The following is a 27,808-nucleotide window of genomic DNA, read 5'->3' as shown; positions in this document are numbered from 1 at the left end:
ATAGAGTATTAAATGACTCCTATACATGCACTATAAAACATAGAGGGAGCCTTTAAAAATCACTCTGAAATCACCAAGTGAACACCAAATACATGGAATTCCTTTGTCATAATGATATCAAGTGTTTCAAAAGGAATGCTTTATAAATGTTACAGCACATTAACAAACATTTCACTGCAGGTTAATACTGCTAGCCCTGGCATACAGCTCACTGAAGGCAAGGTGAATGCAGTACCTGCAGGATCAGGCTTTCATTTCTTCTTCACTGGTTCCTTTTTCCGTGTTCACGAGGCTTTCATTGTAAAGAGATACCAGCCTATAAGTCTCCCCCCACTGCCAACACATTCTCCATGGACTAGCCTGCTGGTTATACTCCAGCCCTCAGCTGATCCTGTTCTCCCAGGTGACATTTCAGAGTCCACTGGTGTCTAAAGTATTCGGAGCACTTGGGGGCTCTCTCAAGTGGACCCGCCAATGCTCGCGGAGGTGCTGCTTCCGTGTGAAGTTTTTGACGCACTCCGTGCACTGGTAGGGGCGCTCCCCAGTGTGAACACGCTGGTGCCCCAGGAGATGGTGCTTCTGCGAGAAGCGTTTTGGGCACTGGGTGCAGTGATATGGCTTCTCGCCCGTGTGGATCTGCTGATGCTTCAGGAGATGGTGCGTGCGGCTGAAGCTCTTGCCGCACTCATTGCAGTGGTAGGGCCGCTCCCCAGTGTGGATCCTGTAGTGGTTGGTGAGCTTGGATTTATCCGTGAAGCTCTTCTCGCACGCTGGGCATTTATAGGGTCTCTCCCCCGTGTGGCTCATCTGGTGTCGGATGAGGTGGGAAGAGCGTCTGAAGCATTTCTCACAGTATGGACAGATAAGGGGCCCTTGGCTCTTCTCTGCGTGGGTTCTCTGGTGTATGAGGAGGTTGATGTGCAGCCGAAAGCTTTTCCTGCACTCTGTGCACACGTACAGCCGCTCTCCTGCCTGCAGGAGATGAGGATTGCTTAGGCTGGATTTCGGACTGAAGCTGCTATCGCACGTCGTGCTTGGACAGCATCTGCCTCTTGCCAGGTCAGACTGGAGACTGAGCATCTGTGCCACGCTTTGCTGATGGTCTGGAAAGCTGCCGGCTCCCTCTCCTGCATGGCCTCTCTGGTGCAGCAGGTATTGCTGCTTGTGACTGAGGCCCTTGGCACATTTCGGATAGTCATAGGGTCCTGCTCTCGTGTGACTCCTCTGGTGAATGATAAGGCTTTTCTTCAGTCTAAAGCCTTTCCCGCACTCGGCACACTTATTAGGCCTGTCTTTGGCAGACTTTCTCTGGTGAATGGCGACTGGCTTGTTGCTGAAACCTCTTTCATGCTGAGCTGGTCCCCTCCTTCCTGGGTGGTTCTTCAGTTGTGATACTGCACTGGACCAACCCTCCTCAGGACCCTGCCCAATGTCCTCCTGGGACGTTCCTGTTAACATTCCCAGTGCTTCCAGGATGGCAGGGCATTCCTCTTGCTCAGTTTTGATCAGGATCCCATAATCTGCTGGATAGGAGAGAGCGAGCTTTTATTTCAGCCTTGTTATTCATGTCTATTATTTGTCGGCTGCCTTCCCTGCATGCACCAAAGTTTTCAAAACTGGGGGCCTAAACTCACAGACCTAAATCCAGTTACACCTCTACCTAAAAGAGGCCCAATTTTCAGAGCCATTGAGCACACGCAGGCCCGGCTCCTGGTGCTCAGCTCATGGGAAAGCCCAGCCAGAGAAGAGGCCGCAGCAGTCAAAGCAGGAGGTGATCAAGGTGGGGATAAAGGTTACTGCTGCAGGGGGTACGAAGGAGGGAGGGATTTCTGAGGTGATGTAGAGACAAAAGGAGGAGAGAAGCCGGAATGATCAGAAGACAATGGGGTAGGGAACAAGGGGAGCACCTCCTGACTTCCAAACTTCCCACTTCCCTCCCTACTGTCTGCATTTCGGAGCCATCTGCGCCCCTAGCCGTGGCCTCCTCTCCTTCCCACAGCCAGGCCTCTCCCTTGCTTTGGATGGAGGGGTGGAGGGAGGTCAGTCATTTGCTTGTGCAGTTCTGGTCTCCCATGTTTAAGAAGGATGAATTCAAACTGGAACAGGTTCAGAGACGGGCTACTAGGATGATCCAAGGAATGGAAAACCTGTCTTATGAAAGGAGACTCAAAGAGCTTGGCTTGTTTAGCCTAACCAAAAGAAGGTTGAGGGGGGATATGATGGCTCTCTATAAATATATCAGAGGGATAAACATCAGGGAGGGAGAGGAATTATTTAAGCTTAGTACCAATGTGGACACAAGAACAAATGGATATAAACTGGACACTAAGAAGTTTAGACTTGAAATTAGATGAAGGTTTCTAACCATCAGAGGAGTGAAGTTCTGGAACAGCCTTCCAAAGGGAGTAGTGGGGGCAAAAGACATATCTGGCTTCAAGACTAAGCTTGGTAAGTTTATGGAGGGGGTGGTATGATGGGATAGCCTAATTTTGGCAATTAATTCATCTTTGATTATTAGCAGGTAAATATGCCCAATGTCCTGTGATGGGATGTTAGATGAGATGGGATCTGAGTTACTACAGAGAATTCTTTCCTGGGTTCTGGCTGGTGAGTCTTGCCCACATGCTCAGGGTTTAACTCATCGCCATATTTGAAGTCGGGAAGGAATTTCCCTCCAGGGCAGATTGGCAGAGGCCCTGGAGGTTTTTCACCTTCCTCTGCAGCATGGGGCACGGGTCACTTGCTGGAGGATTCTCTGCACCTTGAGGTCTTTAAACCACGATTTGAGGACTTCAATAACTCAGACATAGGTTAGGGGTTTGTTACAGGAGTGGATGGGTCAGATTCTGTGGCCTGCATTGTGCAGGAGGTCAGACTAGATTATCATAATGGTCCCTTCTGACCTTAAAGTCTATGAGTCTCATCTACCTGCAACACTTTTCTCTCCCTCTTCTTTTTCTTCTAACCACACCTGAGGACATCAGCCTATTACCTTGGGTCTACAGTCAGCTGTAACCCCAATTCCCCCCACACATACACACACATTACTGGAGTCAATGCAGGAGTCACTGGGTGGGATTCAATGGCCTGTGTTATGAGGAGGTCAAACTGGTCCCTTCTGGATTTAAACTCTGCAGACTACAGCCTCCTTCCATCCTGTCCTCTGGGCACCATGTCTGCAAGAGGACTCACTTGCCTATCTGCCCCTCCAATACATGAGCCTGCCCCCGTGCCCCCATTCTCCCATAATTTCCTGTGCTGTAAATTCTCTGCTTGGGCAAGAGTCTGCCCCCATCTCTGTAGGGCGCTGCCTTTCCATTCACTCACTGGCAAGCAGAACTCACCTGGGCCGGGGTCCGTAGGCATTTCTCGCTCCTCCAAGGCTCCTGGATTCCTGATACTCGGCTTTTCCTCTTGTACAATCCAGGATAAAATGTCAGGTTGGGAAATTGCATAATCTATGGAAAGACATTGGGGGCCGTTATGTTTTATTGACACTGACAAAGCTGACGTCTCAGACCAAATGTTTTTGACCAGAGGAGAATAAAACAGCCGGGAGGAAATGGATTTGTCCCATGCAAGCCAGTCAGGTGTCCCAGGACACCAGGGACTGGATGGCTCATATACAAAACAAGCATTAGGGCCTTGTCTCCGTTACAAATTCCTAACCAGAATAGCTGAGGCCTCTGGTGTAGAGGCAGCTTATCCCAACAGGAGGAGTTTTTCCTGTCAGTACGGTAACATCACCTCCCCAAATGACATTACTGTGCCGATCACCTACACTGGAGGCTTTGCCAGCACAGCTGTGTCAGCTGCCGAGGGGGGGCAGGGGAGGAGAGGAGTCACATTTGTGACCAGCACAGCTATACCCACAAAGCTTTGTTAAGACAGACCTTCCCTAGGCAGCTTCCCTGTTTACAAACCTCCCGAGAGCCCAGGGAGATGTTTCGAGAACGGAGCGGCCCCAGAAAGAAATCAAGGCTGGCTGCTTTAAGAAAGTCCACGTGCCCCGTATGCCGGGCTCCAGCGTCAATGTGCCACCTTCTTCACCCCACCCTTCGATACAATGGCAGCCGGGGGCCAAAGGAAGATGGGCAGCATGGCAGGACCTATAGAGACCCTTAGAGGGAATGGGAGATTTAGCATCTGACAATTTCCTGTCAAACGGGAGGATGTGGGGAACCCATGAGAGGCCCCAAACAGGACTATGCAAGAGACAGCAGCATCCCAGTTCCCCCAGGCACTGTCACTGCAGCCACCAGAGCCAGGCAGCTCCCCGAAATGGAACACGGGCATTTCAGCTTGTTCCTCACCAAGTGGGCACCCAGCAGCCTCTGACTGCAGCGTTGGCAGCAGCATCTGAGCCAGCCCTGTTACAACGCTTAGTCGTCTTCAGATGAAAGACATTTTTGGTTTGTCACTTCCTGATACAGAGAAGGGGTGGGGCCTGCAGGTGACACCGCTGACAACCAGCCACCGAGAGAGCCGGAGCGGAGGCCACTGGCTGAAGGGAAACATTTTCAGATGGGTTTCTAGGGTATTTAATAACGCTGAAAGAACAGTTCTTCTGACCCACGTCCTATTGTTGCTCCTGTCTCCCCTCCGTCCCCATCTGCGTCCACCTGTCCGAGAGCCCAAGGAAGGAAGAGAAATTGGCCCTTTTTAAACTGGCGTCTAAACAGGAAGCCTGGAATCACCCTATGGGAACTGGCCACTAATCCCATTTTACCTGGTGTCTGTCTCAGCCAAGAGACTTTGAATCTAGATGCTACTTGGTCAGCTGTGCAATACTGTGTCGCAACATGATATTTCTTCCTGGCCCCTGTCTCAGATCAGTTCTGAAGCATGAATCTCAAGAGTGCCCAGAACATTTAAAATCTAGATTTCTTAGCTTCTCAACTTTGTAGAGTAACAGGACTCAGGGAAGTGAAGCACTTCTCACCTGGTATCAAACAGCAGCCCACCTTTAATAGCTAAGGCAGTATTAGGGAATGGAGACTTTACATCCAATGTAATCTACTGATTTTTTTAATGCTTAGGAGGCTTAAACAGAAATCATTTTAATTAAAAAACTCCTAATCAAAAGTTAGTTACTGGCTATCTGCTTTCTTCTACCCACCCATTTCTAAGGTGCCTAGTGTCTGCCTGTATCTGCGAAATATTTAGGAGTAGAGACACACAGGAAGTAGACACCATATCAACCAACCAATTAACTTCTCTCTCTCACTAATGCTCTGAAATACGTTTTATAACAGTGAAGAATTAAAAGATCAACACTACAAAATCCACTAGAAAGAACAATTCTGCACTGGCCTGGATGGGTAGGCTCATAAAGACTCAATAGAGTAGAGATAAAAAAAGTTCTAGGACTTTACTGCTGTGCTTGTTATCTTTTCGTAGGAGATACCGTAACAGCCTAGAAGTCACCTGTGATTACCATATTTGTAAACGAAATTATAATTTGTGCAGGCTACAGAAATAATCTCAAACTAGAGAGAGGATTAGTGCAGGAGGGCATGTTACAGGGAAATCAAACACCTGAACTTATGGGGCTCTGCATGGTGGGGGATAACTCAGTGGGTTGAGCATTGGCCTGCTAAACCCAGGGTTGTGAGCTCAATCCTTGAGGGAGCCACTTAGTGATCTGGGGCAAAACCATCCATCAGGGACAGTATTTGGTCCTGCTGGGAAGGCAGGGGACTGGACTCAATGACCTTTCAAGGTCCCTTCCAGTTCTAGGAGATTGGGATATCTCCATATTATTATTATATCCTTTGTCTTGTCCCGTTTATTTTGCATCTTTATCTTGGAAGGTCTGTGAATTCCTTGCAATCAAGTCATGGGCCATGCTGGAGTCAGTAATGAAGTCCGCATCCTCTAGCAGCTGACGGCTTATTTTACTGCCGGGAGGATGTTTGCCTGGACAGTCTGTAAAAGCATCACTGGATCCCTAGTTACTGAGTGGCTCCTTGTTTACACGCCAGGTTTGGAAGGTTCTCTCTGCTGTCTGGCATTTGCATGGGCACTGTCCTGTTCAAGGCTGGTACTGGCCGGCGCCACCCACCCTGTATTTTTTAAAATCAAGTCTTCCTGGTGGGAGGTGGAGAGTCACTCACCTATGACCCCTTCTCCATTGAGAGAATGAAGCATCACAAGAATGTCCTCTGGCTTTAGGTTTTGCTCTTAGCAGCAGAATTCCCTCTTTTAGACGAAGCACAGGGGGGCCTCCCAATTGAGACAAGAGGCCTAAGACACATCACATATTCCTTAGGAGCTCCGTGGTGAAGCACTGCGCAGCACCCCAGGACCACGCAGAGCTGCTTTCACAGCTGGGACTCTGTCCAGAACCCACAACAAGATGGACATCACAGAAAAGAAACATTCAGAACTTCGCAGCTTCAGTAGTTTGTTCAAGCTTAATTTTATTATTAATATTAATAATCAAGCATCTACTGCCGTCAATTTACCCGGCACTTTACAGAGACAGAGACAGGTTCCCTGCCCAGGAGGGCTCACAGTCTAAACAGTACAAGTGTAAAAGGGAAATAAGGGGGTTCAGTGAAGTAATTAAAAAATCCAGACCCTGAAGAACTGGCTAGTCTACACGTACTGGAGAAAATCAGAAGTGTTCCTCCACCTACCACAGGCCCCATGTTGCTAAATGCTAAGAGAGATTCTCCTTTTGCACATGTGGCAGGGCCCTGTGTTTCTGGAAGATCTGGGCTCTATCCCTGCTGCTCTCTGGTGGTTCAGGATGGCCATAGCGTGCAGCAATTTGGCACAGGTGAAGCCTGAGGTGCTCATGGCTCAGCACACTTTGAAAAATGAATACGCACACAGAGACCAACAAGAGACCTGATCACAACCCTCAGAGCCACTGGAAAATCAAAGAACTCACCAATGCTGGGAAAAAAAAACTTCTCAACTAAAAACCCAACACAGTATATTAAATACCAACTCCCAGCTGCACAAGGACTAAAACAGTCATGAACTATTTTAAAAAAAAAAAACCTCTACTCAGGTTCACTGGGTTTAAACCCAGCTTGGCTCAGGAGTGCGGATGGGCCCAAATTGGGTTAGGCAGGGAGTGGGGAAAAGGCCCTGTAAATGGCTACAGTCCCCACTCCATGCACCCATAATGGTTACGGTCCAAATTCAGCACCCTTCTGGAGTTTGCCTTTATTTAAATGACCGAACAAGACCTTACAGCAGGACTGTACTGAAACAAAGACCTTAGCCCAGCCCCCCAAGTCAATCACCAGCCAATCTCTCTCCTGCAAAACTGTATTAAGGTTTCTCCCTGCAGGTCCCCCTTTAGCTCTCTCTTCCTTAAAGGCCCACCACCTTTGATGTTCCCAACTGGAGCTAATGAGACCCACCCGGGTCTGACTACCAGACTGAGTCAGTGGAACAGCTCTGCCTCTCCATGAGGGGCCATAGTCCGAACAACCAGACACCAGTTACAGGCCCAAACTGGAACCCAGGAGAGGACAATATAGTTTCTAACCCTGGATTAATATGATGTGACCAACTAAAACAGGTTTAAAACCACTTCAGGTAGCAGTTTTAGCCCCAGTGTAGCTGGTACATTTAGACAATGTACCAAATAAATAAATGTTACCAAGCTGTGTGAGTTTAACAGTCCCGGAGTATGACAAGCCCTGATTCCCAAAAATGAGAGTAAAAGAACTGAGAGGAGAATAAGAGAAGCAGACACACCATGAGATGCACAGAAAGGAAACAAACAAAATACTGTGCAGAAAAATACTGATCAGATAATAAATAAACAGAAACATGATACAGCTACCAGGAAAAAGAGGACAATCAAGACAGTAATTCACCGCAATATGAAATTCAGCAAGCGTTTGAGTGTAGTGAAAGTACTGTCTCCTGCTAACAATTTGTTTTTCTATTCAATTGCATTGTTTGTGTCTTAAACAGAGGTATAAAAGGAAACCTTGCGAATGCGCTCTCGCCTGCAGACGTACTCACGTGCGATGAGTCTTGGACCAAATTCTGATCACAACTACTGCAGCATAAGTCTGGAATTACTCCAGAGTCTTCAGTGGGTTCCCCCAGACTTACAGTGTCATTTAGAAAGAATTTGGCCCAACTGACAGCACACGAGAAGTCAGTTTCAGTGCAAGAGAAGGAGTTGGATGGATAGTTCTAGGGAACTTGGCAGCTGCAGAGCAAACTTCCTCTGTCTGCCCTGTTCATATGCCTCATCACTGCCCTACCCCTAGCACCCAACTCCCATTCCCTGGCACCTGCCCAGAGACGGTCAGCAAGGGTGTCACTTAGTGCCCCGTGTGTAACCTGTAGACCGTTTGGGGCACGTATGACATGTGACTAACTTATGGAACTGACTGCTGCAGGATACCATCATTGCATATTGCCAATTCCAGACAAACAGCAGACATTCCCAAGAAACATATTTCGTTATCACTTCAATTAAGTGATTCAATTCACTTGTTTTAAAACTTGGAGCATTTCACATTAAAAGTATTTTCAAGTGAGCTACGAGATGCCGCAACACACCACCACTCCAGCAAGAAGTTTGTGTGGCCCCTACCCTACGGTGTGCATCCTTTGGCGATAAATTGTTTCTTTTGAGTGTCTGCAGCAATGAGCACATGGCGACAGTATAGGCCCTAGCACTGAGTGGGCCCTGCGTGACTAGAAGAAGATGTTATCTAGCAAAGCCTCTCTCATGTTCTGCACATTTAGACGGTTCCTCTCGCGGGTGTGGATTTTTTGGTGTTGGAGCAGATGCTGCTTTTGCGTAAAGCTTTTTGTGCACTCAGTGCATTGGTAGGGTCTCTCCCCCGTGTGGATCCTCTGGTGTCTAATCAGATCCGAGGGGTGACTGAAGTTCTTCCCGCAGTACGTGCACATTAATGATCCTCCACTCCTTCCCGTGTGCATTCTCTGATGCGTGATGAGGCTTTTCTTCTGAGAGAAGCACTCCTGGCACTTATTACACTTATAGGGTCTCTCTCGCACGTGGCTTTTCTGGTGCTGCCTGTAAGGTGATTTGACGTTGAAGCTTTTCGTGCATTTAGTGGCACTGAATGGCTTGTCTGCTGCCTGGATTCTGGGGTGGGATTTCAGGTGGTGATTCTGTTTGAAGCTTTCCTCACACTCTACAGAGCTGTAAGTGGCCCCTCCGGTGTGGATTCTCTGATGCATTGTCAAGTGCTGCTTGTACACAAAGCTTTTTTCACACGCTGCAGGTTCGTAGCATCCCAGCTTCGTGTGACTTCTCTGGTGCATTGTGAGGCTCTTCTTCAGCCGAAAGCCTTTCCCACACTCAGCACACACGTGTGGTCTCTCACCTGGGCAGCTTCGCCGGTAAAAAGTCACCGCATTGCTCTCCCTGAAGCTCTCTTCCCCGGGCACTGACTCTACCGGCCTGTCCTTGACATGGCTCCTTGGCTGCATTATTGAGCTGTCTGGACCATCCAAAGACCTTCCCTCCCTGGGAGTCTGGAACACAGTTTCTTCAGACAGTCCAGAGAATGTCCTTCGCAGCTGCAAGTGTTTGAGATGTTCCCCATGCTCCAGCAGCTCAGTTTGGAACATGATTCCATTATCTGCTGGAATAAAACAAAAATAAAATACAGAAAATTTTATTTTGTCTGCTTGGGAATAAAGGAAACCTGTTAATCATTCCCACGTCATTACAAAAGCCCATTACACTGGGTTTCTCCCAAGCAAACGAGCTAGGACAGTCCTGTGCAATAGCTGGTGTTTAGAGGAGGACAGGGTGAAAAGACAGATTCCAGCAGTGCTGAGCATCCGGCTCCCCTTGGAGACAATGAGCTCAACAGCAGCTTGTTTTCCTGTTTCAGTGCTTGGAAACAGCAGACTGTTACCAAGGCCACTGGAGAATCGGGGCGAAGCAGCTACACTTCCCCTCACAATCTAAGCTTTCGTGTCTAAAGAGACAAAATGCATTTCACTGGCTGTAATTCCCCCAGTGCAGAAGACTCACCCAATGCACTTAAAGCCTTCACACGGCACTTAAACTTTGTAAAGCCACAAGACAAATGGCATCAGGAGTTTCCATCTTCACTGACTCTCGGCTGCTCCGCATTAGCTGTGCTTAGTTTACAAATCAAACAGTGCGTCCTCTGGCTACCAGCTCCGCAAACTCAGCCTGGGATCTGAGAGGCAAGACGGGTTCTTCCTTATAGCACATCACCCCAAATCCCGAAGATTCTGCAGGCCGGCTCAGGTCTTTAGGGAAGCCTTTACAACCTCCCTCGCCTTCAGTGGGCGTGCACAGGCATAACGGACTACCCCTGTCACTGGAACCTACTGAACAATTCTGCTGATAATGCACGAGGAATCCAGCTCACTCCCTTTTAGGCTTTGAGTTTTAAGAGCTTATTTTAGTCTCTCATGCCAGCAGATGTGAATGAGTAAACCTAAGAGCCGGCTGAGTAAGACGGGGTCATGTTCACACACAGCTCCAGAGTAGGACTGGAGCCCTGGGGAGACTGTCTGCACCAGGTGAATTTCACCCTTTGGGAAGGATTGTCAAGGGTTTTGCTGGACACACTGGATAGAGATTTAAAGCAGATTTTTTAAATATCCTCCTAACATTGTCCCAGCTGTTGCTGAATTCCTCACGCCTGCCTAGCCAAGGGTTGCTATTCCCTGGCTCCTATATATGGCAGAGGACTCTGTCCGTGGTGCCTTTTCATGGCAAGGCCAGACCACAGTTCTGCCAAAAGCTCTTCCTATGACCTTGGGGCCAAAGAACCCAACCTCTCTTCCTCCGCCGCGAGGACATGCAGGCAGCAGCTGTCGCCCCGCGTCAACCGAGTTACAGTAGCATCTAAACAAGAGACTTTATCCAAAACAGAGAAAAGCATTTACACTTCACCTCGTCTGGCGGTGACTGTGGCTAGCCGCACTAGTGCAGGCTCGGAGACTTCGATAGAAAAGGGGGGAAAATCAGTAGCTGTGGCTTTCCATGCTAAAGCTCTCTCATAGCCACGTCAGTCAGCACTGCTTGTCCTTACAGCCACTGGCTGTCCAGCAGGCTCTCAAAAACATGCCCCTTGCCTCTGTTCTCTCCCTCAGGTTCAGTGCTTCCTGGAGGAGGCCCTGCATCCATCCTCACAACCCCCCGGCAGGGAGCCAGTCAAACCCTCTTTAGAATCCTCGGTTTGGGTTATTGTAGGTGTTGAGACCTCATGAACATGAGACGTTCTCCACGTAACCACCACCGTCCCATGGCCATCGCCACATTACAGCATCTTTCACTAAGCTTCCTTTGCTCAAACAGTCTGTGCTGCTGCTTCCTTCGCTATACAAATGGGTCAGCATCTTTCATTCTTCAAAGGGAGTAGGCTCATTTCCAACGGCTCTTTGGATCCTGGGCACGCACCTTCCCCTTTGCTCCCTGAGGAGTATCTGTGCAGACGTCCTTCTTAGAAGAAGAAACATGAGCAGGCTAAATATTTCCCATTCCTCGGCAGGATGACCACTGTCTATGCACAAGGATCCCATCACAATGGGTCAGACCACACCGAAGGTTTCATTGTCAGGACATCTGCCACAGTTCTCCAGTCACAATCTTCCCAGAACCCTGACAGGCTAATCCTGCCCGGGACTCTCTCCAGGGAGACCAGGCCACACCATCTGGCCATTCCAATCTGAGCATTTCATTCCAACGGGCTCGGCTATGAGCACTGTGATATGGGCCACAACCCAGCCAAAGGGCAGCGCACGAAGAGCATCGATAAATAACAGCTATCGACTCAGCGGAGGAGTCCAACAGGGCAAGGCAGGGATCAGGCTTATTTTAGGTCTTTACGAATGACTGGAAGGAGGAGTAAATAGCGTATTAATGGGATTGACAAAGGTTACTAAACTGGCCAGGTTACAAGATCAAGAGGAACGACCAGGAGAAGATGATAAGATGGGTAAGAGAACAAAAGGAAATTCAACCTGGAAAACACAATTAGCACATTGAGGGGGAAACAACCTGGGACACGCGTACCCAGAAAGTGGGAGCAACCTCAAAAACAAGAAGTGACCCGTGGGGTGCGAACAGACTGTTCATTAGTTAAGAGCTTTTACGACAACGTTGGTGACAAAAAGAGCCACTGCACTTCGGGGCAGCACAGAGACATCTCCCCGCTGGGTAGAGAGGGCAGCGTCCCTCTCTATACCCCTGTGGTGAGACTGTACTAGGGTTGCCAACTTTCTAATCACACAAAACCGAACACCCCTGCCCGCCCCTTCTCCGAGGTCCCACCCCTGCCCACCACTCACTCCATTCCCCATCCTGCTGTCTCTCACTCTCCCTCCCTCACTTTCACAGGGCTGGGGGTTGGGGTGCAGGACGGGGTGAGGCTCCGGGAAGGGCCAGAAAGGAGTGGTTCAGGGTGCAGGAGGGGGCTCCGGGCTGGGGCAGTGGGTCGGGGTGCAGGAAGGGGTCCAATAAAATATATTCCCTCCCCCACCTTGTCTCTCTAATACCCTGGGACCAACATGACTACACCACCACTGCATTCAGGGCTACTTCCTTAGTGTCTCTGGTACTATTCAACCTCTACACACAGCTACTAGGGAAACTGGGGCCGGAGTGGGTGCGGGGTGCAGGCTCCGGGAGGGGGCTCAGGGCTGGGGCAGAAGTGTGGGCTCTGAAAGGGAGTTAGGGTGAAGGAGGGGGATCGGGGCAGGGCTCCGGCTGGGCAGCGCTTACCTCAGGCAGCTCCCAGGCTGCAGCGCAGCAGGGCTAAGGCAGCTCCCTGTGCCCTGGCTCTGCTCAGCTCCCGGGAGCGGCCAGCATGTCCGGCCTCTAGGAGAGGGACCCGAGGGCTCTGCACACCTCGCCGTCCCCGCAGCTCCCACTGGCATGGTTCATGGCCAATGGGAGCTGTGCAGCTGGGGCTGGGGGCGGGGACAGCGCACAGAGCTTCCCTGATTGCCCCTCCGCCTAAGGGCTGCAGGGACATGGTGGCCGCTTCCAGGAGCTGAGTGGAGCCAGGGCACAGGGGCTGCCTTAGCCCTGCTGCGCTGCCAACCGCACTTTGAACGGCCCGATCAGCGGTGCGGACTGGAGCTGCCAGGAACCCCTTTCAGCCGGATGCCTGGTAACCCTAGACTGACCTGGAATCCAGCTTTCATTTCTAAACACATCGGTGCCAGCGTTAGTGAGCAGGTGGGAGGAATTATGGGAAGAGCAACCAAAGCAATCCGGTGTGTTGGGGCTGAAAGCTTTCGTGGCCAGGTCCTCAGGCCTGGCATCTGGAGTCCGGAGCCCTCGGGAGCTGTGCAGAGCACCTGACCCCAAGCACATCTCTGTGATTCCCCATCCCCTCCTCAGGGCTGGAGTCAGCGACTCCGCTCCACCTGGGTGCCTGGGGATGATAGCGGGGGCAGTGACATGGGCAGGGCTGATGACCCAGGCAGGGGGCAGGCTCCGCACTGTTGGCCCGACAGACTACATGGGCCATACTCCTGGTTGGCAGCCCCAGGACGGAGCCGTCAGCTGGGAGTTGCCCCTCCATGGGGCCCAGCGTCCCCACAAAGCGATCAGGGAGCTGCCCCTCCCAGCCAATGTACTCGCCTTGTCTTATTTCATCTTCGGGACCTCCCTGGTCGACCTACATGGTGGTCACTGCCACAGCATCTGCTGCCCCCGGAGGGAGAGAGGGAGACCAGGAGCATGTCTCTCTTTTATTTGGGGGTGGGTTACTCCCTTGCTCAAGTTGCCACATGTTTCTGGTGCTATCCCTCCGTGAGAGGGAAATTCTGTACTCCGCTCTGGCCTTACACCCTTCCTTCCCCCTCCCTTTGTCCTCAGACTGGCTCTGGACCTTGTCCTCCTCACGAGCCTGCAAGAACACTCCCAGCTCCACCCCGCTTCCTCCCCCTCCACATACACCTCCCCGCGGGGAAGTCCCTGTATGGCACCAGCTCTCCACTCTACCTCATTTTGTGAGACCGCTGCTAACTCACCAGTGCTGGGCTCTGAGAATATTTCCACTTCCTCCGAGGGCCCCTGCTCCTCGACACACAGCTCCTCCTCTCGCTTGACCCGGGACTCGCAGCTTGGCTGGGAAAACGCGCACTCTATTAAAGGAAAGACAAACAGGCGGCAAGTTGACTTTCTTCTGTGAATCCCCTAGGCCCCCATCGCAGCATCCTTCTGTCCTCCCCTGGCAACAGCCAGCAGGTTCACTCCAAGCTGTATGGCCTTTACACAGGACGTCTCTTCCCGCGTCTTCTGCTCCCTCTGCCCCTTTTCATAAGAGCTTTCCCCAGCTCTCTAAAGCCGGAGCCTCTCTCCTACTTCACTCCACGCACCCCGTGACAAGCTAGCTACCAAACCACTGCTGTTTCACACAGCACTCACCGACTGGGGGCTCAGCCGGGATCTCGCTCGCCTCCGAGTTCTCCTGTCCCTTGATGCACGGCTCTTCCTCGCCTTCACTCTGGCAGGTCGCCTCAGCTGTATACACCAGTGAGTCTGTGCACGGGAAAGATGAATCCCATTATGTTGTTCTAACATCTCTACGCTGTAGCTGCTAACAAGGCTCTCAGCCGGAGCTGAAAAGCTGCGTCTATAGCAGTTCACAAACACCTCTGTTTCCTGCTTAGATACGATGGAGAGGACACCATGGAAAGCCCTAAAATAAGGAAAAGATGCCAGGTTTACCTGTGCTGGGCTCTGCAGGGATTTCTCTCTCCTCTACGTCTCCCTCCTCCCCCTCGCAGGGCGCTTCCCCTCGTTCAATCCGCGCCAGAAGGTCAGGTCTGGAGAGTGCATAGTCTATTGATGGAAAAACAGATCAGCGTTCCCTGGCTCCATGCTGCATTGAGCAGTGAGAGATTTTAGGCACTCGTCACTGCTCGAAGTGGTGCGTAATGGGAACGAAGCTCCTAGAGAAACAAATGCCTGGTGAGGGAGGAGCAGGGCTGCCTGCTGGAGGTTCAGGGCTCTCCATGCAGAGGGAGACCGTTATCTTTCAGGCACTAAGTATTAAGCTAATTCCCTAGTTATTAACCTGCAGTCAGGCCAGAGACCCATCCAGGCCAGAGCCTGTCTAGGGGGTAAGCGATGGTTATTTTGTGTCCACAGTTCCTGAGACCAGAATGAGAACCCGCTTGGTTTATTAGTCTCCTACATTAGACCTAAAGGGTGGATTACAAGCACCAGATCCCACCACAAGCTGATTGTCCATCAATCCCTCCCCTTTGTTGAGTTTTTCCACACCTGGCCCCTGGTCTCTCCTGCCCACTGCCTTTAATCCAGTTCCCATCAAAGCTTGTGAGGTTTCCAGAAGCCCATGTGTCTCCAACACACAGTTCAGCTACAGGCCATCAAGTCAATGCCTCCATAATCAATGGCGCTTGTGTACTACACCAACAGCACATGCGGTCACACCTCCCTCTAGCTACAGTGATGCCCCTGTGCATTTCCCACCTAACGATTCTCTGCCTCTGGTGTTCTTCCTCTGTTACCCTGTTCAGTGGGAGATTTGACATCAGCACCACACATGGAACATAGCAGGTTTCTGGCTGCGTACTGCCAAGTAACTGCAACCATTATCCACAGCCCGAAGGCACTGGAGATGGAGGGACCACGTCCTCCCTGCATACCTTTCATTCTAGACTGGCACCAATAACAGTGAAAAATGTGCTGACCCACCACAAAGGTTCTATGTCACGTGCAAATCCATTAGCCCAGTGCTGGAGCTGGTCCATGAATATCTGAGATTGTAGATCATCTACTAAACGAGTGAGAACCAATATTTACCCAGCGAGATCAGAGACTCATAGTTCCCCCTCATCATGTTCTTGTAAAGCTCTTTCTGCCATCCGTCTAAGTTCTGCCATTCTTGCTCAGAGAAGTAAACGGAGTCGTTTTCAAATGCCACCGGGACCTGCAATCACAGAGGTTACAGATCCATTCAGCACCTTGTACGGCCCCCCACTGCCATAAAGTCACCTACCCCTTTCATCTTCTTTAGCATTTAAGAGACGGGGGGAGGGGGGGGAGGAACGACACCAGAACATTTCTCATTATTATAATTTATTTTTACAGCTTCCGTAAGAGTTCCAGGTACTGTAGAGAAACCCACAATGCTCCCCTCCGAATGCCTAGAATTCGGATGCAAACGTGAGGAGAGGAACAAAAGGGAGGGGAACGACCACACTCTCTAGAAGACCATCATTTGTGCTACTTACTGGGAAGCCCACTGTGAATGCCAAAGCACTGGTACCCTCATTCCCACTGAGCGGTATCTTAGATCGTGTCTACATGGGGCAGAAGCCCAGAAGAGCTAGTGCAGAACAACTATTCGTGCCTTTGTGTAGTGTAGGTTAATCCATTTTGGAAGTGGATTAATCCAAACAGCAAGAAGGCAGTCTTAATGCCGAGTAAGAGCATCCACCTGGGGTACTCTGCTTTTTAGACACACCATAAGGCCGAGTATTGTCGTCAGAGGCACCTGATACCAAGTGGAAGTAAGACTGTGGCGAGCGCCTTCAACTTCTATCATGCACAAGCGGACAGAGAGCTGAACGTAGTTCTCAATGGTCCGCGATAAAGCACGATTCACACCCGGTCCTTCTAGGCGTCCCGTTGGAGAGAACTCTCACATTTCATGCCCATCTTACAAAGACAGCAAGTAAGGTCAAAACATGCAAAAACCTGCCTGGAAAACTGCCGGGACACCATGGGGCACCAACGCCCAAACGTTAGACACTTCAGCCTTGGCACTCTGTTACTCAGCAGTGGAGTGCTGTGCTCCAGTCTGGGCTCGCTCATCTCACACACAACATCATTCTGCCATGCTTGTTATTTCAGGCACGCTTAAATCTACTCCTCGACCATGATTACTGGCTCTCTGAAATATTGCTCCACCCAGCATTTGCAGAGAGGTATATACAGGGTAGCAAAGCTTGTGATGAAATTACATGATATGCCACATCTGCCATTAATTAAAGACTTGTTTAATCCACCACATGGTCCTCTGCCCTCCTGGCGCCCTTTGTGGATACGTTTACAAGGTGAGGGATTTATGGTAGAGGATGCGTGGCGAGCTTCATGATCCGCAGCGAAAGTGACAAATAACTTTCTTGTCTCGGCCCCCACTCAACATCAACCCAGGCTTGATTTACTGCGAAGGCAATGGAGCCTTCTGAACCAGTTTCATACTGGACATGGAATTTGTGCTGCAGCGGAATTTCGGTGGCATTTTAGAGACAGTCCATTAGGTTAATGTGGGCAGCCACAAACCATGACACACATTGTTGAGGACAGCAACATGACTCAACTTCCGGGTGGTTTTCATGTCTTGAACATCATTGATAAGAACGCTGTGGCTTGGCTTGACCAGATTGCATATGCCAAATAAATACACACCCCAGCTATTTTGCAGTAATTTCCCAATGCAGACAAGCCCTTACTTCAAGAGTAGCTCCAGTGACTTCAGTGGGACTACTGGTGGATGAAGATACTGCTCAGAGTGAGTAATGGTTTGTGCATCTGCTCCCTTGTGATCAGATACAATACAACGTTCATTTAGCTGATGAATTTAGTTTTATTTATGACACTTCACAGCAGTCAAGATTTTGTAAAGAGTAATGAAAAGGCAATAATCCGAGTTACCCCTGCAGAGCCCTATTCAATATTAAATGAGAAGTAGAGAGAGGCTGACACCTGCAAGTGAGTTAAAACAAACAGCACAAACCTCAATAACAATTTATAAATTGAATAAAGCTTCCAAATTCCTTCAAGCAAACTATTTGGCCTATGGACTGCACAGATCGTCCAGGCCATACTTGCAGAGCTCTAACCAACTTACCCGAAATGTATTTGGTTTGTAGGATTTACAAATTCCACTGGCTACTGCTGTAGAGTTTTATAACGTGGCAAGATCAAAAAGATTATAAAGTCCAAGACACAACATGGTGCTTTCAGATTCACTCAAGTTTCTACCATTATATAACATATTGCACTAGAGCTCACACAGGAAAACACACAGATATGGGGTTTCTACACCAAGTTGTGTGAGAGATCAACTTACAAAAATAAAGACTCTTTGAAGAGTGAAACCTTTTGAAAATGTTCCTCTCTCAAAAACAGTGGGCCCATTTAACACTAGACTTTCCCAGAAAACCCCTCTGCTGCCAACAGGCCACCTATACAAAATTTCAGGCATAAAGGCATTTGGAAATGTTAGAGTCAGGGCAGTAATAATCCAAGAGATCATGAAAACTGTTTTACTACAGTTCTTGAATATTATTAGCTACATCATTACCTTGGGGATTTCCCCCTTAGTGCCTGGGGGAAGTCTCAGGATCCAGAAGTTCCTGTTCTTCAGCAGGTTCTCCACATTCTCCAGCCTTCTCTGGAGCAGCCCGTACTCCTGGATCAGAGTTCCCAGCGCGGCCCATTTACTCTCCATTTGGTTCCCAAAATCCACTACCGTTTTCTCGCAGTCAAAGTATTTCTTTTCTGTTGTCACTGTTCTACGCTCCAGGTTCAGTAACCGCGTGGCATGAGAATCAACCTTCTTTTCCACTGCTTGAATTGCAGCTAGAACAGTCCAAAGCGAAATCTCTGCAGAGTTTGGCTTTGTCTCTTTAGCAGAAGTTTGTTGAGGAGCAGTAGAGGGCTGGAAAGGTGTCCATTGCTGGGACTCCATGTCCCACTCCTGATCCTGTTCACAAGAAGAGAAACTGAGATCAAGTTGGGGTCCCATCACCATCTCTCACACCCAGCTACAAAGAGAAAGTGCAAGAACTGCTCACCACAGGCTGCTCAGCACTTTCTATATCTGGACGTTTATTTTTATAGGGTCACACTCCAGATGTGACCATAACAAGCATGTTAACACTATTATACAACTAATTTGCTAGTTTTATAACTGACAGTTTAGACTGCATTGGGTTGAAGCTTGATAGCTGCATTGCACAGACAATCGCCATGTTTTACTAATATTTGGACCTGAGCCTCATTTTCAGTAATGTCCCGTTAACACCAGTAATTCTCAGACTTTTGTACTGGTGACCCCTTTCACATAAGAAGCCTCTGAGTGCAACCCCCCTTATGAATTAAAAACACTTTTTTATACATTTAACACCATTATAAATGCTGGATGCAAAGCGGGGTTTGGGGTGGAGATTGACAGCTCGTGACCCCCCATGTAATAACCTCGCAACCCCCCGAGGGGTCCCGACCCCCAGTTTGAGAACCCCTGCGTTATACCATTAGGGAAGCATAAAGGGGCCTTAAGCGTTAACGAGGATCAGGTTTTTTTTAATCAGCTTTGCACAATTTTCACTTCCAAAATGGCTCTTAAGCAGTTTCAAGCGCTCTTTTTTCTTTTCTCCTTTGCCTTGGTAACTGCTTCTTTTCCTAACCCAGTATTTTTCCTATGCTAGTGACTTTTGCTTTATATTTCAAGATATTCAGTTTATGGTGGTTTGTAATGCACCCGACTCACATATCCAGCAACTCTTTCTCTGGCAACAGTCAATAACATGCAACTACAAAATGTTACCACTGATACTGTCGCAAAACTCAGGCCTAATGTCACACCAGTGAAAGGGAGAGTTATGTGTGTGTGTATTCATATTGAAAAAAGAAACCCCCAGCATTAAACTCTGACATTTCCGCAGAGTCTTTCATCAGAAGAATCAGACCTCAAAGCACTTTTCAGGCTATTCAACCACTGTAGTTTGGAGACAAAATGCAGAGTAAGCACTGCAGTTAGCAGATAAATTCTGCTCTCAGTTACACCAATCTGAATGTAGAATAACTCCACAGAAGTCAATGGAGGTACTCTGGATTTGCACCAGGATAAATGAGAGAAGAAATTATCCTCCTGTTTGAAGGATCATGCTTGGTGTTAGTAACACCACTGAGGGTACGTCTATACTACCCGCTGGATTGGCGGGTAGTAATCGATCTATCAGGGATCGATTTATCGCGTCTCATCTAGACGCGATAAATCGATCCGTGAATCGATGCCCGTACTCCACCTCGGCAGGAGGAGTAAGCAGCATCGACAGAGGAGCCGCGGCAGTCGACTCGCTGCCGTGAGGACGGCCAGGTAAGTCAAACTAAGATACTTCGACTTCAGCTACGCAAATAGCGTAGCTAAAGTTGCGTATCTTAGTTCGATCCCTCCCCAGTGTAGACCAGTCCTGAGCACTATAACTTAACTCCTTTTCCAGGCAGGCCATGTCTACACCACACAATTAAATCAACCTAAGTTAGGGCTTGTCTCCACTACCTGGAGATCAACGCTCAGAGATGGATTTTGCAGGCCTAATGAAGACCTGCTAAATCGATGGCAGAGCGCTCTCGGGTCGACCCTGGTACTCCAGCTCTCTGAGAAGAGTAAGGGAAGTTGACCGGAGAACGTCTCCTGTCGACACAGCGCAGCGAAGACACCGGGGTAAGTCGACCTAAGCTACGTCGACTCCAGCTACATTATTCACACAGCAGCTGGAGTAGCGTAACTTAGGTCAACTGACCCCCTTAGTGAAGACAAGCCCTTGGGTAGACTTACAGCAACCGCAGTAATTCACGTCCACGCTACCCTCCTTCTGTCAGTGGGGCACGTCCTCACCAGGAGAACTTGCATTGACTTAAGAGGGGCAGGCTGGGGGGCTGAGAGCCCAGATGCCACCCAGCGGAGGGAGCTCCATGCGGAGTGGGAAGATGAGAACCCAGACGGCAGCCAGGCTCCAGATGGGAGCCCCGCGCGTAGCGGGGTCACAGAGCCCGGGCTCCGGCCGGGAGCCCCGCGCGTAGCGGGGTCACAGAGCCCGGGCTCCGGCCGGGAGCCCCGCGCGTAGCGGGGTCACAGAGCCCGGGCTCCGGCCGGGAGCCCCGCGCGTAGCGGGGTCACAGAGCCCGGGCTCCGGCCGGGAGCCCCGCGCGTAGCGGGGTCACAGAGCCCGGGCTCCGGCCGGGAGCCCCGCGCGTAGCGGGGTCAGAGAGCCCGGGTTACGGCCGGGAGCCCCGCGCGTAGCGGGGTCAGAGAGCCCGGGCTCCGGCCGGGAGCCCCGCGCGTAGCGGGGTCAGAGAGCCCGGGCTCCGGCCGGGAGCCCCGCGCGTAGCGGGGTCAGAGAGCCCGGGCTCCGGCCGGGAGCCCCGCGCGTAGCGGGGTCACAGAGCCCGGGTTCCGGCCGGGAGCCCCGCGCGTAGCGGGGTCACAGAGCCCGGGCTCCGGCCGGGAGCCCCGCGCGTAGCGGGGTCACAGAGCCCGGGCTCCGGCCGGGAGCCCCGTGCGTAGCGGGGTCACAGAGCCCGGGCTCCGGCCGGGAGCCCCGTGCGTAGCGGGGTCACAGAGCCCGGGCTCCGGCCGGGAGCCCCGTGCGTAGCGGGGTCACAGAGCCCGGGCTCCGGCCGGGAGCCCCGTGCGTAGCGGGGTCACAGAGCCCGGGTTCCGGCCGGGAGCCCCGTGCGTAGCGCGGTCAGAGAGCCCGGGCTCCGGCCGGGAGCCCCGTGCGTAGCGGGGTCACAGAGCCCGGGCTCCGGCCGGGAGCCCCGTGCGTAGCGGGGTCACAGAGCCCGGGCTCCGGCCGGGAGCCCCGTGCGTAGCAGGGTCAGAGAGCCCGGGCTCCGGCCGGGAGCCCCGTGCGTAGCGCGGTCAGAGAGCCCGGGCTCCGGCCGGGAGCCCCGTGCGTAGCGCGGTCAGAGAGCCCGGGTTACAGCTGGCTCCAGCTGGAAGCTCTGTGGGGAGCCCACAGCCCAGTCTCTCAGCGCAGGGCAGTGAGGCTCCAGCTGTCAGCACTTCTGGGGCTCACAGCTGGAAAAAACCACTTTCCCCTCCCCTCCACCCCCAAGCTCCATTTCAAAACAGGGACTCTACCAGCAGTGAAACTGCCATTCTTGTCAATTTCACAGCTCCAGCGGTCAGCCACCCTGGCAGCCAACAGGTGATGCAAGTAAGGCAGTGTCTATACAGACATTGTGTCACCCAAACTATGTCGACCTAAGCCTTATGCCAATCCTTCAGGTGGATTTACTAGGTCAGAGTAACAGGCAAGTTACAGCAGCGGAAGGAACACTATAGCATGTACGCTTACAGTTAGGTTGATGTAAGCTGACTTAATGTTGTAGTGTAGACATCTCCTAACATCACATACCCCCAAACTAATTTTAATAGGTTTCCTAAAAAATGGGAGAAATCTATAGCCATACTAGAAAATTACTGTTCTGCTCAGTTTCTTTTGGTAAGAAAACAAAACTAAAGTAAATTCAGCCTGCTTTTCACAAACATTTGTACAGTATATAGGTATAGCACAGTATTAGCTATGAGCATGTGTTTAATTCTGTGTCTATTGTCTCATAATTCTTTTCCTTGAAAGGAATGTTCACTCATAAGCTCAATTTTTTGTTAAGTATATCAGAAGCAGGAAGCCTACTAAACAATCAGTGGGGCCACATTAGATGATTGAGGAGGAGCACTCAAGGAAAACAAGGCCATTGCAGAGAGGCTAAATGAATTATTTGCATCAGTCTTCACTGCAGAGGATGTGAGGGAGATTCCCGCACCTGAGCCACTCTTTTTAGATGACAAATCTGAGCTGTCAGTAGAGGAGATTTTGAAACAAAACTGATAAGTTAAACAGTAATAAGTCACCAGGACCACATGGTATTCATCCGAGAGTTTTGAAGGACATCAAATATGAAATTACAGAATTATTAACTGTGATATGTAACCTATTGCTTAAATCATCTTCTGTACCAGATGACTGAACGATAGCTAATGTGACGCCAATTTTTAAAAAAAGACTCCAGTAGCAATCCTGGCAATTACAGACCAGTAAGCCCAACTTCAGTACCAGGCAGACTGGTTGAAACTATAGTGTGAATTGTAGGGGAAGAGTCAACACAGCTTTTGTAAAGGAAAATCATGCCTCACCAATCTATTAGAATTCTTTGGGTGGGTCAACAGCCATGTGAACAAGGGTGATCTACTGGATACAGTGTACTTGGAATTTCAGAAAGCCTTTGATGAGGTCCCTCACCAAAAGCTCTCACGCAAAATAGGCAGTCATGGGATTAGAGGGAAGGTCCTCTCATGGATCAGTAACTGGTTAAAAGATAGGAAACAAAGGGTAGGAATAAATGGTCAGTTTTCAAAGTGAAGAAATGTAAATAGCAGGGTCCCCCAAGGATCTGTACTGGGACCAGTGCTGTTCAACATATTCATTAATGATCTGGAAAAAGGGGTAAACAGCGAGGTGGCAAAGTTTGCAGATAATACAAAATTACTCAAGTTAAGTTCAAAACTAACTGTGAAGAGTTACAAAGGGACCTCACAAAACTGGGTGACTGGGCAACAAAATGGCAGATGAAATTCAAGGTTGATAAATGCAAACTAATGCATATTGGAAAACATAATCCCAACTATACATATAACATGATGGGGTCTAAATTAGCTGAAAAAAGAGATTTGGAGCATCATGGATAGTTCTCGAAAACATCTACTCTACGTGCAGTGTCAATCAAAACAGCTAACAGAATGTTAGGAACCATTAGATAATAAAACAGAAAATATCATAATGCCATTATATACATCGATTACACCCACATCTTGAATACAGGATGCAGTTCTGGTTACCCCATCTCAAAAAAGATATATTAGAATTGGAAAAGGTACAGAGAAGGGAAACAAAAATGATTGGGATATGGAAAAGCTTCCATATGAGGAGAAATTAAAAAGACTGGGGCTGTTCAGTTTAGAAACAAGACAACTAAGGGGGGATATGAGAGAGGTCTAATAAAATCATGACTGGTGTGGAGAAAGTACATAAGGACGTGTTATTTACCCTTTCACGTAACACAAAAACCAGATGCCCTCCAATTGAATTAACAGGCAGCAGGTTTAAAACAAACAAAAGGAAGTATCAGAGGGGTCGCCGTGTTTGTCTGGATCTGTAAAAGCAGCAAAGAGTCCTGTGGCACCATATAGACTAACAGATTATAGATTAACAGCGCACAGTCAACCAGTAGAAGTCGTTGCCAGGGAATGTTGTGAAGGCCAAAAGTAGAACTGGATTAAAAAAAGAATTAGATAAGTTCATGGAGAATAGGTCCATCAATGGCTTTTAGTGAAGATGGTCAGGGAGACAATCCCATGCTCTAGGTGATCCTACATCTCTGACTGACAGAAGCTGGGACTAGACAACAGTGGATGGATCACTACATTATTACCTGGTCTGTTCTTTCCCTCTGAAGCATCTGGCACCAGTGCCACTGTTGGAAGACAAGCTACTGGGCTAGATTGGTTCATTGGTCTGACCCACTATGACAACAGGAGTCTGGTGGCACCTTCAAGACTAACAGATTTATTTGGGCATAAGCCTTCATGGGTAAAAAGCCCATTTCTTCAGACTAGGTCCTTCAGTTGCATCTGAAGAAGTGGGTTTTTTATCCACAAAAGTTTATGCCCAAATACATCTGTTAGTCTTTAAGGTGCCACCAGACTCCTGGTTGTTTTCATGGATACAGACTAACATGGCTACCCCTGATACTTGGCCCACTATGGCCAGTCTTAAGTAGTAGGTTTCTGGTGAATTTGTGGAACAACATGGAATTATTTTGGAGGTCAAAACAACACGTGTAAATTCTCACAAGTGTTTAGCAAATGTTGCTTGTCTTGGTTCCTTTGAAGTACAAGAATAAATTTGGGGCCAAATCACGAGCTTCAAGGGGAGCACCAGGTGCTCAGCAACTCTTAGCACTTGTCCCCTTGGTGGAGACGTGATTTTACTTTTAAAAACAATCCTGGCACATTTTCAACTCAATTCTCTTTGCCTGACAAACACAAACCTCTTCCACACGTGACTGCTCCCACTGCCAATGGGATGCGGCGTAAGGATTTCCCCTGTGTGTAAGAGATGCACAATCTAGCACATGTTGAGTTTAATACGATTAACAAAACGTGTGGCTTAGACAGAGAATCAAGATGTAACCACAGTACTAAATACCATGTACATGACATTAGTCTGTACCTCCCCCCGAGGGCTATGCAACCATCTTTGGTACACATGGAAACAACTCTTTAAATTCTCTATAACACCAACAAATGTCTCTCTTAGTATGGAGCGGCTTTACGGCATTCCCAGAAAACAACAGTCTGTTCCTCTGGGGAACAGTCTCCCAGGAAAGGGCTGGGAGCGCTGTGGCTTGGCAGGCTCGAGCCAAGACTGCACAAAGGCCTGGGTGTGGGAATGGACAAGATGATTGTATTGTCCTTTCCCATTTCCATGATCCAGATTTGTCTGGTGGTTTATTTTTCCTCTCTGAGTTCCAACCACTTTTGCCAGACTTGTGCTTTTTTCTTTTAAATTGACATTGAATTTCAAAAGCCGTTACAGCTGCCTACTGGGAACCAATGGCTGACTAGCTCCTGGCGCACAACACCCAAGCAAGGCCCCAGTGCTGCATCTGCAGGCACCTGTGTGATGCGCCAGGTGAGTTCAGCGGGGCTCTGTGCCAGACCCCTGCACGCCTCCCTTAGTGGGGCTCTGCACAGGCACCTAGGGAGGATCAGGGCCTAGGACAAAAACCGTTTCAAATGAACCCCAAGGGGGAACTTTGAGATATGAATAAACCCCACCCGGAACACGATGGGGAATGACCATGCAAAGGCCTGATGTCACCCAGCCAGTCCAGCGCCCCCGACACCGTGGGCAGCGTGTCCCGCTGAGGAGGGTGAAAGGGGGCCAGGCTGGGGGGTCGCTGCCCCACACTCCCGCAGGAGGATTTTATCCTTGCTGGTCACCCCACGCTGGGCTGAGCCGGGGCCTCTCTGGCTTCCTGGGCCGGGCCGTGGCACCCCCCGGGTTTATCTTTGCGCCGGTATCAGTGAGAATCCGCCCCCCGCCCCGGGGCTCAGCCAGGGGGGGTCCTGCCCCCGGCCCGGCCCTTACCTGGGCAGCGGCCCGCTCGGCCATGGCCCTTTGTCCCGGCCCGGAGCTCGCCCCTCGCCGCGGCCCGGGGAGCGCTGCTGCTGCTGCTGCCGCTGCCGGCGGCGGGATCCGGATCCGAACCCGAGCTCCGCTCCCGCTCCGGGCTGGGCAGGTCCCGGCGCCGCCTCGCCACGGGCCAGCCCCGCTGCCGGGCGGAGCAGAGCGAGCGCAGCCGGGAGGGAGCCGCGGCCTGGCTGCGGGCCCGGGAGCCGCGGGGCGGAGCGGGGCGGCAGCGGCCCCTGGCGGCGGGGGGATCGCAGAGCCGGGGGAGGGTCTCCCAGCCTCGCTGCCCTGCGCGCCCCACGCTCCCCTCAGCGGGCCCCCAGCCACCCTCCTGCCCCGGCTCACCCGCTTCGCGCCTCCCCCAGCGGCTCCTGCCCCTAGGCCTCACCCCCCCCACAGGGCCCCCCGCCTTTAGCAGCCCTCCCCAGCAGGCCTTGGCCCCTGCCCCGCCTCTGCCGGGAAACCCCCCCACCCCCTGCCCGCACCCCCTTTGGGAAGGGGGGCACCAGGACTGGGATTGCTGCCGAGGGCAGAGGAGGGGGGGCTGCACAGCTGGGAGCCTCCTGTCCCTGCTCACCCCCTTTCCAGGGGCCTTCCCCGTGAATTACTCCCCCCACCCCGATGTGCAGCGTGTGCCACTGCCAGGCTCATCTCAGAGACTCCGGATTGCAGGGAGCTCCCCTCATAAGCACAAGCATCGCCTCATAGAAATGGGGGGGCTGGCAGGCACCACAAGAAGTCATCACGTCCAGCCCCCCCGGCTGTGGCAGGACCAAGTAATCTAGACTAGGGAGTCTCAAACTTCATTGCACTGCGACCCCCTTCTGACAACAATTACTACACGGCCCCAGGAGGGGCACCAGGCAGCAGGAATCGGGCTTTGGCCTCAGGCCTCTGCAAGTCTAAACACCAGCCCTGGTGACCCCATTAAAATAGGGTCCTGACCCACAGTTTGAGAATCGCTGACCTAGACCATCCCTGTCAGGCGTTTGTCCAACTTGTTTTTAAAAGCTTCCAACAATGGGGACTCCATGACCTCTCTTGGGAGCCTATTCCCCAGCTTAACTACCCTTAGCCCTAGAAAGCTTTTCCTGAACACCTACCCTAAATCTCCCTTGCTGAAGATTAAGCCCATTATGTCTTGTCCTACCTTCAGTGGACAGGGAGAACAATTGATCCCCATCCTCTTATCTAATAGCCCTTAACACAGACTGTTACCAGGTCTGCCCTTGGTCTTCTTTTCTCAAGACTAAACATGCCCTTTCCACATCGGTCAGGTTTTCTAAACCTTTCATCATTTTTGTTGCTCTCCTCTGGACTCTTTCCCATTTGTCCAGCTCTTTCCTAAATTGTGGCACCCAGAATTGGACGCGGTACTCCATCTGGGGCCTCCCCTGTGCTGAGCAGAGCAGGACAATTACCTCCTATTCCTCCTGTTAATACACCCCGGAATCATATTCGCCTTTTTTGCAGCTGCATCACATTGACGAGCCATATTCAGTTTGTGATCCACCATAACCCCCAGAACTTTTTCAGCAGCACTACCGCCCAGCCAGTTAGTCCCCATTATGTGGTTGTGCATTTTATTTTTCCTTCCTAAGTGTAGAACTTTACACTTCTCTTTATTGAATTTCATCTTGTGAATTCAGACCAGTTCTCCAATTTATCAAGGTCATTTTGAATTTTAAACCTGTCCCCCAAGGTGCTTGCATCCTCTCCCAGCTCAGTATCATCTCAAATTTTATAAGCATTCTCTCCACTCGAGGATCCAAGAAATGAAAATATTGAATAGTACTGGACCCAGGCCTGAGTCCTGTGGGACCCCACTAGACAC

At 50.4% G+C, this 27,808-nt stretch overlaps 1 protein-coding gene across 5 annotated transcripts; it reads right to left on the bottom strand.

Moving 5' to 3' along the window:
- Window positions 1-124: 124 nt before the first annotated feature.
- LOC123363135 (zinc finger protein 777-like) lies at window positions 125-26,340 on the bottom strand. Of its 5 annotated transcripts, none has more exons than XM_045003988.1 (8): window positions 26,320-26,340; window positions 18,294-18,695; window positions 15,785-15,911; window positions 14,684-14,797; window positions 14,381-14,494; window positions 13,984-14,097; window positions 3,345-3,458; window positions 125-1,523 (listed from the first exon to the last, which is right to left on the bottom strand). In XM_045003988.1, the coding sequence occupies exons 2-8, from the start codon at window positions 18,678-18,680 to the stop codon at window positions 412-414; spliced, it is 2,082 nt and encodes a 693-aa protein (XP_044859923.1). In that variant the 5' UTR covers window positions 18,681-18,695; window positions 26,320-26,340; the 3' UTR covers window positions 125-411. The 5 variants fall into 5 exon arrangements, with proteins under 5 accessions (XP_044859923.1, XP_044859921.1, XP_044859922.1 ...); XM_045003986.1 differs by lacking the exon at window positions 26,320-26,340 and adding an exon at window positions 25,933-26,072; XM_045003987.1 differs by lacking the exon at window positions 26,320-26,340 and adding an exon at window positions 25,933-26,072 and having other exon boundaries at window positions 125-1,520.
- Window positions 26,341-27,808: the final 1,468 nt, after the last annotated feature.

This window comes from Mauremys mutica, chromosome 2 (genome assembly GCF_020497125.1).
Source record: "Mauremys mutica isolate MM-2020 ecotype Southern chromosome 2, ASM2049712v1, whole genome shotgun sequence".
Classification (NCBI taxonomy): Eukaryota; Metazoa; Chordata; order Testudines; family Geoemydidae; genus Mauremys; species Mauremys mutica.
This window is presented reverse-complemented; position numbering and strand designations above follow the sequence as displayed.